This window comes from Corvus kubaryi, unplaced genomic scaffold, assembly GCF_017639235.1.
Source record: "Corvus kubaryi isolate FWS band 111438036 unplaced genomic scaffold, C.kubaryi_AGA036_p1.0 37387, whole genome shotgun sequence".
Taxonomy (NCBI): domain Eukaryota; kingdom Metazoa; phylum Chordata; class Aves; order Passeriformes; family Corvidae; genus Corvus; species Corvus kubaryi.
Genome location: NW_024581129.1, coordinates 6,164,483 through 6,174,532, shown reverse-complemented (window position 1 = coordinate 6,174,532; position 10,050 = coordinate 6,164,483). Strand labels below are relative to the sequence as shown.

The following is a 10,050-nucleotide window of genomic DNA, read 5'->3' as shown; positions in this document are numbered from 1 at the left end:
TTGCAACTTAAGAACACACTGGAAAAGGTTCATTTGTGGGACATCAGCAAGATTGCTGATAGAGACGTGTGAAGATGCTGATGACAACTTGTGAATTTTTCTATATTTTCTCACAATCTGAAGCACTGCGAGGAGGGCACCTGACACCCCATAACGTGGGACGGTGCGAGGCGCTGCCCTGGGGGATTGAAGGACGTGCTCAGGAGTTGTTTACCATCCCTTGAGGAGGGGCCCAGCTGCTGAAGGGACCTGCTGGACTAGAAATGAAGGACAAATCCCTCAGGTGCCCCAGTTCCCTCCCAGGCTGGCAGCACCTGTGGCATCCGGGGCAGCGTGTGCAGCCCCCAGAGAGGAGATCACAGAATCATGGATTGTTAAGGGATTGAAGGACCTTAAAGATCATCTCATTCCATGTCCTGCCATGGGCAGGGACACCTTCCACCATCCCAGGTTGCTCCAAGCCCTGTCCAGCCTGGCCTTGGACACTTCCAGGGATGTGGGCAGCCACAGCTTCTCTGGGCAACCTGTGCCAGGGCCTCACCACCCTCACAGGGAGAAATTTTTTCTGTATATCTAACCGAAATTTCCCCTGCTTCCAATGTGTACCCATTACTCCTTGTCCCGTCACTAGGACGGGCTGGACGGGATCAAGGCGACACCGGGGCGCCCACGGTCCCTCCTGAGGGGGGCGTGACACACCCAACATGGCGTCGTGACACACCCAACATGGCGCTGGACACACCCAACATGGCGCTGGCCCCGCCCCACCCGCCATCCGGGTACCCGCCCTTCCCTCCTCCCATGAGCCCCTGCGGCCCGTTCCTTCCGGGCACATCAAGATGGCGCAGCCGCCGGGTGAGTGCGGAGAGATCAAGGTGACCGTGGTGCCCTCCTCCCTCCCTCAGCCCCGTGCTGACCGGCTTCTCTCCCTCTCCCTGCCGCAGTTCTCCTCAAGGACACCAAGCTGATGGACGTGAAGCTGGGCCAGCTGGGCAGCTGGCTGGCCATGAGGGACTTCACCCCCGGCGGCATCATGGGCGCTGTGCAAAGAGGTGAGGAGGCTGCGGGGGAGGCCCGGAAGGTGCGGGGCCCTGGATCCGTTCTCCTGACGGAGGCAAGGAGAGCAGCATACAAGAGCCCCTGGCTGCCGCAGTGGATGTTGCCGGGGGGTGGGGGCGTCTGGCAGCGCAGGGGCTGCTCCCTGACGAGTTTTGCCTTCCCAGAGCAGTTTCTGCTGTAACATCTCGTTTTTGCATCTGTAAACTTATTTCTCGTGTGGGTTTTATCCAGCTGATGTTTGTTCTCAGTAGTTTTTCTTGTACAAAGGAGAAATGGGGTGCCCTTAGTCCTGAACCCATTGGCTGAAAATCTCGGGGTTTCCCAAGATCACAAGTAAATAAAAAATAGTTTAAAAGCAGTTGATCCCTACAGATGGTAAAAAAGGAAACAGGGCTCTTATGGATCACTTGGGACCACTGTCCTTTGCTATAGGCAGAGATCTCATTCAGGTACATTTAAACACAATGTCAAATGCAACTGTCTGCATTTGATAATACACATGTGTATGTTTGTAATATATGGAAGACTTACATAGTTCCAAAGCAGCTTGAGCTCATGAAAGTCACAATAATACTTAGGGGAAAATGGGTTTTTTTCCCTTTTATTTTTTTTTTTTTTAAGGCTTAGAGCTGTTAACTTGAGATCACCTTGCTCAACTAACACACAGGTTGCCTCCTCTCAGATTTGCTTCTGAGACCTTCAGATGTTTCATAAGAAACAATTTCCTGAAGTTCTGTGAATCCAGGCTGCTTCTTTCTCACACAGGGTAACACACAGCTCATCTGGCTGCTCTGAAAACTTTCCTCCTCCACAGGTTACAACAGATACTACAACAAATACATCAATGTGAGGAAGGGGGGCATCGGGGGTGTCTCCATGCTGCTGGCTGGGTATGTTGTCCTCAGCTACGTGTGGAGCTACAGTCACGTGAGTAAGTAAAAACCATGGCTGAGTGTGTGCAGGACAGCTTGGAAGGTTGCCTGGGGAATAGAAGCAATTACCTGCTGCTGCTTTTAGAAATAAAATGCAAGATTGTTGGCAAACAAACTTCTTGTAACCATAGAAAACTTGATGCTTACTGGGTATTTTCTTGGTAATGAAGAAAGTTTAGACCTTGGTGCCTGTCTGACCTGACAGCATGTAGAAAATACATGCTCAGGGGTTTTTTTTAGAGTGCTTTCTTGCCTCTAATTTCAGGTGTGGTGGGGTTTTTTTCTTTTGAGTTCAGCAGAATTAACTTGCTGTGCTTTGCTGCAGAGCATGACCGCAGGAGGAAGTACCACTGAAACACCATCAGAAGGTGGAGGTGCAGCTCCTGGCACAGCTGGCCTGACAGAAGACATTAGAACTATAGATATTAAATCTGTACTGTATGTGACCAATAATAAAGTGCACACACTTTACATTTCCTGAGCTGACACTCTCCTAATTGAATTGTTAATTGTACTGTGCAAATAAATTTGTCTTCTGAGAGTTTCACCCCTCAGGGTAAGTTCACAGGGAAAGCAGCTGCTCCTTGGGTTGTATTATGAACTGGGGGAACTGTTGCAACTGATTAGTTTGATAAAAATAAAAGCACTGGATTGCTTCCTGGCCATTATGGACAGGCTGGACAAGGGGCTGAGAGGATGTGTTTTGATTTGAAAGAATTTCTGAGCTTTGGGCCTGTTGGTGTTTCTGGTTCTCAGTCAGGCTGTCACCAGGGACTGAAGGTATTGGGGCAGTTTTCCACCATTGCAGAGCACTGTCTGAGGTGAGACAGATCTGCATTCTCCTTCTGTCACTGCCTCAGATAACCCAAAATTTCCACCAAAACTCTACCTCCTTTCATTGCCAAAGCTAGGAGGGAATGAGCTTCAGACTTCAAATCCATCAAAATAAACCAAAGGAAAACTTTCTTCTTGACTTAAATGCAGCTTAAAGGAGCATCTGTGGGTTTGGCCCCAGCTCTGAGCTTCCTCACACCCCGATGTCACACCAGCACCTGGAGCTGGGCACTGCAGGGCTGACCTGAACCATCCTTGTCTGAACAGCACGGAGAGTGAAAAACACTTCCTGAGGGACACAAACCTCCCAAGAGCTTCAGTGTTTACAGGAAGGCTTTCAGTGTTGGAAAACTGGTACTGAAGCCCAAAAACTGAACTCAGTGGGGAAGGTGGTGAGACACTGGAGTGTTTTAGTTCCCTTCCCACATGCCCAGTTGCACACAGATCACACAGCTCAGTCTGAGGGGGGCACAAAGTGTCATGAAAGTGATGGTCTGTGACTACAGACTTGAAACTTCCACAGTGAAATAACTGCAGTCATTGACACCAACACAGGCTCTGGTCACTTCTCTTAATCCAGCCACATTACCTTGTTCTTCAAGAAAAGTAAATTCACAGCCAGCTTTTGCCATCAGTACATTTCAATAAAAACAAAGTATAAAGGCAGGCAGCAAATGAAGAGATGGGGTAGAATCAATAAGGCTCACATTGTGGGCAATTTTTTTCTTTTAATTCACATTTTGTCATTGGCCCTTTTGAAATAGTCATCTCAAAATAAATGGGGTTTGGGTTGAAAACAAAAACTGCTCTCAGAAGGAATCTCTACCAACACTTTTAAAAGCAATGTTCCATAAGAATATACAGGTCCACTTCCTGGTCTCCACAGTGTGGGAATACCTGCTCAGTGTGAGCTGGATGATGGGGGCTGAGACAAGGCTCTTCTATTCCTACTCCAAGACATGCTCATTTCCCTCCTTTCTGCAAGTGGGAACTGAGCACAGATGCAGCTTTCCTATAATTATTGTTCCTTATTGTCTGGCTAACCAGAGAGATGCCAATTTATTCTCCCCTTGATCCGTTCTCTCCCAGAAGACTGATTTCTAACCTTCAGTACAGCAAGAAGCACAGAAACAAAGCAAGTGGACATGGGTTTTACTGCCTGATGTACGTGAGGGGTTATGTCAGCCACCAGGACAAGCTCACCAGGCTGACCTGGAAACAGGACTTTGCTTTTGAAAAGCTACAGGACAGCAGAATCCCTGCTTCCTCACTGAGGAGAAGGCATTGTAAGTGTTAAGTTTTCCCAGTCAGTCTTCCTGCTTCCACAAGCAGGGCTGAAATGCTGCAGATTCTCCAAAGAGAAGTAGCAGAAGGAAAATACTTTAGAGAAACACTGGCCTAAGATGTGTTTACATGGAGTGCTGCACCAGTAAGGGCTTGGTTTATCTACAGGCTTTTAGATCTACCTTTCATCAGGGCTCAATGAAAACAGGCGGAGGCCAAAATCGATTTTAAAAAGGTTAAAACTTAAAAAAGTTGGGGACAATTACAAAAATGTTGCTTAGCAGCAGCCAGCCTCTGACCAGTTCTTTCAGTAATGGCATTAAAAAAACAACCTGATTAATAGCTCCAGACATTGTGCTAGGCAGAAACCTTTCCTCAGTGGTAACAGCTCCCTTGCACCTTCCTGCTGCACCTTCACTGTCCACTGAGAAAGGCCAAATGTCCTTTGGTGCATCTGTTGGCATAATGACCTTTTTCACCACACTGAAAGAGAAAGAGACAGGAATTATTGCAGAGTTCCAGCTTTTTCCTTCTAGCCACCTTCATTAAGGCACCCAGCAACTGCTGCCATTTGGAAGCTTTTCCACACATGGAAGATGCAGCATTTAGCAGGTGAAGTGGAACAGGGTGTCAGGAGGGACAGGATTTATGGGCTGCTACCACTTCTTGGAGCAAAAGCTGCTTCTATGCTGGGAGTAACCTGATGCCATGTTATTCTAAGGCATTTCAAAGGAGAGAACACTCAGCACACAAGAAGGATTTCAACATTTGAAGCTTCTAGGACTACTCCATCTGATAGGCACCATATCCATGGGGACTCTCCTGGTCAGCTATCCTGAATTAAACACAGAAAAGCACCTCTGAACTTGACAAAGTCACAGATTCATGACTTTGCATCTTAAAACTACTCAAACACAGAGAAATGCCAGTATCTGGTGCAACAGCCTTCTCCAGATCTGTAATTTACTTGCAGATAAAATAATAGGCAGCTATTAAAGGTTTTCAGTGGAATGGATTCATGTATTTAATATCCCAAATGTCCAATCACAGCAATTTTCACCCAAACAAGCACAAGGCTCAGAGCTAACATGTAAAATGTTGTAACTGTCAGGGCTAATGGGACAGGAAGATTTTGTCCTTTTCTAGTGATAGGGGCTTTTGTGGAAAAATACAGAGATGGAAAGTTGATTGTGTCTGAATTTTCCTGGTGCTCCTCAATGAGCAACCAAGGTGAACAACTCATTCCTTGGTTTGACACCACAGGGTGCATTTACAACTCAAATACTGAGCAGGCTTTGCAAACCTAATTTCTGTTACTTTCAAGGACCTTCCAGGCTAACAGGGGAGAATAATCTACACCCACCAGTATAAGCAAATTAGCTTATGAGACAAAAAAATTACTCTTAATTCTTATTTTTGAAATATGCAGCTTGACAGTCTCCTTCCAGTCTTTGGGGCAGGGTTTCCTGTTCATTAGCAGACAGCAGAGTCCTACAGAATTTGTCATTGTCACAGCAACTCCAGGACTAGCAAGGCAGTGACCTCAGAACTCACGGCCAATTCCCACAGCTGTATCCAGGCACCACACAATGTCTACTGAGCAAAGCTCAGAATTCATGAACCCCTCTACACTGTGAAAAAGCCTTTCCCTCCTTAGCCCTCCCCTCTGCGTTACCTTGTAGCAGGTGACCTGCTCCAACGGCCGGGGTCCTCTGTTCCCACTGTTGTTATTTTGAGACTGCATGACTCCAATGACTTGGGGTGTCCTCTGTTGGGTAGGAGAAGAGTTCTGACTCGTTAAGTGCATCCAGAATAAAGATCTTTGTGGCTGTTGTTTTGTTAAGAAGGTAAAAGAGCACCCCATATGTCAAATGATCAATTTTCTTCCAAATCTGTGTGTGGGTGCTCTGCCAGCTGGAGCACCAGAGAGAAGAAATCAAGCACTGAGCCTTACAAAGCCCAGTGATCCTGTTTTTCTCTGGAAAGCAGATTTGAAGAGTAGGTTTAGGCTGCTAAAATATCATTGCCATCACGGAGGGATGTCAACCTGATTACAAAACCTGGCAGACTGCAGCACAGCCACATATGATGTGCTTCTGTGTAGCGTGGGAGTGTTCTGTGACATGATCTCCATGTGAAGTTGGAACAATTGTGGGGCTTTCACCACTATAATGGCACTCAGGGTTGCTCACTGCTTAATTCTCTTGTCCAGACTCAAGAGCCTGAGTGCCCAGTTTTGACCACTAGACAATCGATTCTATTTTAAAGCACTGTGGGAGAGGTTTGAGGGTGGCTGTGTGGGGAGGCAGGGGATCTGGGTACCTTTTGCTGTGTTTGTGTTGGCTGAGGCAGTGGTGGTTGCTCTGTGGTTCCCATTGGCAGTTCAAACCGAGGGCTGGTTTAGAAGGAAACAAGAAAATTGATTCTCAAATCATATGCCAGCATTTTGTCATCAGCTCAGTCAAGTAACTCCAAACAACAAAACATTCAGCCAGTTAAATCTGGCTCACAGGAAACAGACCTCCCCATTTCTCTTTGCATGTGTGTAGCATGTCCCTCTGCTTTCTGGAATATAAATCCATGTGATTCCACTGCACTGATGGCATCTAATCACCATGCCAGTCTTACTGGGAGCTCCCTGGAGAGGCCCTGAATGGTTTGGGTTGGGAGGGATCTCAAAGCTCATACAGTTCAACCCCCTGCCATAAGCAGGGACAGCTTCCTGTACACCAGGCTCCCCTAAGCCCCATTCAGCCTGGCTTTGGACACTTTCAGGGATGAGGCAGGCACAGCTTCTCTGGGCAACCTGTGCCAGGGCCTCCCCACCCCCACAGGGAAGAATTTTTTTCTAATGTTTAATCTAAACCTACTCACTTTCAGTCTGAAATCATTCCCCCTTGTCCTGTCACTACATGCTCTTGTAAATACTTTCTCAATCCTCAAATCGGTAAAAATTTGGCCCAACTAAACACCGGCAAATCTCCAAACCATTGGGAAGCACGGGAGCACCCTCATTTGACATGTAGCAGATCACAAGGGAAACAAACACAAGGCTGCAGGGCAGGCCTGGAGCATACTCACTGCATGAATTTACAGGCAGGCCCCTCTGGACAGAATCCTACCAGGTAATTCACACAAATGACTCTCCGAGTGTGCCGATGTCTGCAGAGGGGACCTGCAACACAAAGCTCAGCAGTTCACACTCCACATATCCGTATCCCAGCAGCACATCCACCAGCAGGTCATGCAAAGAGACAACAGCAACACCCTGCCCTTGATCTCCAGCCACAGAAGCAGCGACTGTGGGAGGTACATACCGTGTTTACAGAAGCCTCTGTCATACCAGGGACAGTCTTTGATCTTAGATTCCGGGTCGATGTGCAAAAATGGGCATTCCTTGTTACTGCATTCCCCTGTACCAAAGGCAAACACACTTCCCAGTCAACTGTGCAGGTTTGAGATCAAAATGACTCTTAAAACATTACCTGGATCATGTAGCTCCCAGAGAGCTGTTACCAACATTTTTAAGTTCAGGCACAACAGTCTAACTGCCTGCCTTAACCTCCTTAAAGAGCTCCAAGGACTCATCCCTGGTGAGCTAAGTTCAACCAGACTGGATTATTTTTGTTTTTTAAAACAGTGGGGGAACTAAATTTGAAAGAGCAGTCATGGTAACAAACCCCAAACATTTGGTGCACCAGAAGTGTGGAGAAACTACAAACTGCACACTAACCTCAATCCAAGGAAACCTACAAGACTGTAAGTTTCTGGCAGCAAGTTGCCTCATTATGTCCAGATCTCCAGAGCTGGAAAGCAAGTGCATAAAAGTTTTGCACTCCCATGCCTTCTGCTGCTCATCAGCTCCCCAAAACCAGAGTCATGCAAAGACCAGCTGCTCTGCCTACTCATGTCATACCCAAAAAAATGAGCTTAAGGCAAAAAAAAGCAGTAAAAACAGCTGTTTCCCCCCTCTTCCTGCAAGGGACAAGCTCTCAAGTGAAGACATCTACAATACATCATAAATTTATGTGGATAATCAGGTGAAGCAGATCTGGAAAAATGTCAATCTAACATCAGACACAGAAGAATGTAACGCTCCGAGGATGGATGAGAGGGATGCACCAGGATCTTCTTCAGTCTCCCACACCAGCAAGGATCGGTTCAGCAGGAGCTACTTACCAAATTTGGAGTAGAAGTAACACTCGGGCATCTTGGTCATGTCATATTCGTGCAGGAACTCGCACTGGTCTCCCTTTTTGCACAGTCCTCGTAGCCAGTGTTTACAAACAACTGTCTTTTCCCCACTGATGTGTCGGAACGGGCACATGCCTCCTGTGAAGGGTGGATGGGGCAAGGAGAAGGGAAAAAAGAACAATTAAAATGTGTCATGTCAGGTAACAGCAACACCTTGTTCCCCTCTACAAGAGGGGTTTCAGAAAACATCACTTATGATTTCAGCCTTAAATGATAACAGCAAAACGGGGAGCTCCAAAACAGTCTTGTGATACCCTCTAATGAGCTTCACAACACAGTCTCCAGCTCTTAATCCTGGCAACTAAAAACCACATCAACTAAGAGGCAGATCCACAGCAAAGTCTGCTTGTGGCAAGTTCAAACCTTCCTTTAACAGAAGCTTTGCTTATTCACTTCCCAACTTCCTTAAAAAATGCCATTATTTCCCAATTGCTGCAGATATTCCGACATCCTTCAGTTTTATCCTCTGTCTAGGTTAGCCTCAGCTTTACAAAACAAGAACACTATAAACAGTGCTAGAAAATCTATTTTCACCCCTCCACCCTGTGAGAATAATTGCCTTTTCCAGTATTCCATACAACTTGCCTTTTCCACATGCTGCCTTTAAAAAAAACTCACAGACAGCTGCGCCCGACTCTGTGGAGAGAACAAGGAAACATTATTTGCTTTAACAAACCTCTATGGCAACTTTTACAATATTTCTGTCCTAGAAAGAAAATGATCTCCAACATCAAGAGAAAAGTAATATTTTGGTTTGGGGAATTTACTTTCCTGCAGGAGTTCCTTGTTAAAGCCTGGCACTCAAAAATAACTGTCTTCTTCTTGAGGGACATGAAAAGGAATTTGCAGAGATTTGGAGGTGCTTGTTTTGCTTTTCAGCAATTTAAGTTCTCAGCTGGGTTTTCCTCTGCTGTTAAGTCAGTCATATCACAGAATATCCTGAGTTGGACGGGACCCACAGGGATCACTGAAGTCCAACTCCTGAACCCTGTATTTATAGTCATGGCATTAACAGTCTTGTATTTTTTTACCAGAACTGCCTGAAACAACCATTAGCATGTTATCCCTTACTGATCCTGGCCAACAGGAAGTCAAACACAAGTTTAGTAGCCCAGCCAGAAAAATTCAGAAAGCTACGAGTCGCCTGAGTCTGTGTCAGACAGAATGAAAATACTTAGAGTCAGCCACGGATATACCTCAAGATGATGACTCTTGTCATCGAAATGCCTCATCTGCCAAAAGTGAATGAAAAAGGAAATATAAAATACTTTGCAGGAGAGCTACCTTTATTCACGGTAACACCTCAAGTTTAATTTTCCAGCCTGGCTGGCTAGTAGCTACTGATTTCACTAAGTAGAAAAGAAAAACATCTGGGTTAAGACACAAACCTCACGGGGAAAGCGGAAGTTGGGTGGATCTATGGATAAAACCTGAGGACGACGCTCAGATCCCTGAAAACCTCCCAGCCACCGCAGTCCTGCCCAGCCCACCCTCCTCGGCCCCATGGCCCCCGCCCCAGGACGAGGGGCCCAGCCCCGGCCCGAGCACCCCGCAGAGGAGAGAGCCCACACGCACTGTCCATGCCAGGGAAGGGGAGCGGCTGTGCCCCCAGCTGCTGCTCCACGGCCAGCTCCAGGTCGAACGTGATGTGGTCCACGCTGGCTATGAGCTCTTGCATGGTGGCAGC

At 46.8% G+C, this 10,050-nt stretch overlaps 2 protein-coding genes across 3 annotated transcripts; one reads left to right on the top strand and one right to left on the bottom strand.

Moving 5' to 3' along the window:
- Positions 1–789: 789 nt before the first annotated feature.
- ATP5MF (ATP synthase membrane subunit f) lies at positions 790–2,472 on the top strand. Its single transcript, XM_042036876.1, has 4 exons — positions 790–855; positions 945–1,052; positions 1,874–1,990; positions 2,317–2,472. Exons 1-4 carry the CDS (start codon positions 840–842, stop codon positions 2,343–2,345), a joined length of 270 nt encoding a protein of 89 aa, XP_041892810.1. The 5' UTR covers positions 790–839; the 3' UTR covers positions 2,346–2,472.
- Positions 2,473–3,377: 905 nt separating this feature from the next.
- Positions 3,378–10,050, bottom strand: CPSF4 (cleavage and polyadenylation specific factor 4). Of its 2 annotated transcripts, XM_042036869.1 has the most exons (8): positions 9,939–10,050; positions 8,949–8,999; positions 8,289–8,441; positions 7,427–7,522; positions 7,191–7,284; positions 6,432–6,504; positions 5,785–5,877; positions 3,378–4,592 (listed from the first exon to the last, which is right to left on the bottom strand). In XM_042036869.1, the coding sequence occupies exons 1-8, from the start codon at positions 10,039–10,041 to the stop codon at positions 4,524–4,526; spliced, it is 732 nt and encodes a 243-aa protein (XP_041892803.1). In that variant the 5' UTR covers positions 10,042–10,050; the 3' UTR covers positions 3,378–4,523. The 2 variants fall into 2 exon arrangements, with proteins under 2 accessions (XP_041892803.1, XP_041892802.1); XM_042036868.1 differs by lacking the exon at positions 6,432–6,504 and having other exon boundaries at positions 9,939–10,044.

Excerpts from the sequence above, each read along its gene's own strand:
- ATP5MF (XM_042036876.1), top strand. Across the intron at positions 1,053-1,873 it reads CATGGGCGCTGTGCAAAGAG|GTTACAACAGATACTACAAC; the intron begins GTGAGGAGGCTG and ends CCTCCTCCACAG. Across the intron at positions 1,991-2,316 it reads GTGGAGCTACAGTCACGTGA|AGCATGACCGCAGGAGGAAG; the intron begins GTAAGTAAAAAC and ends GCTTTGCTGCAG.
- CPSF4 (XM_042036868.1), bottom strand. The coding sequence starts at position 10,041 with ATGCAAGAGCTCATAGCCAGCGTGGACCACATCACGTTCGACCTGGAG. Across the intron at positions 8,442-8,948 it reads AAAGGCAGCATGTGGAAAAG|GAGGCATGTGCCCGTTCCGA; the intron begins GCAAGTTGTATG and ends CACCCTTCACAG. Across the intron at positions 7,285-7,426 it reads CAGAGGCTTCTGTAAACACG|GTCCCCTCTGCAGACATCGG; the intron begins GTATGTACCTCC and ends TTTGTGTTGCAG.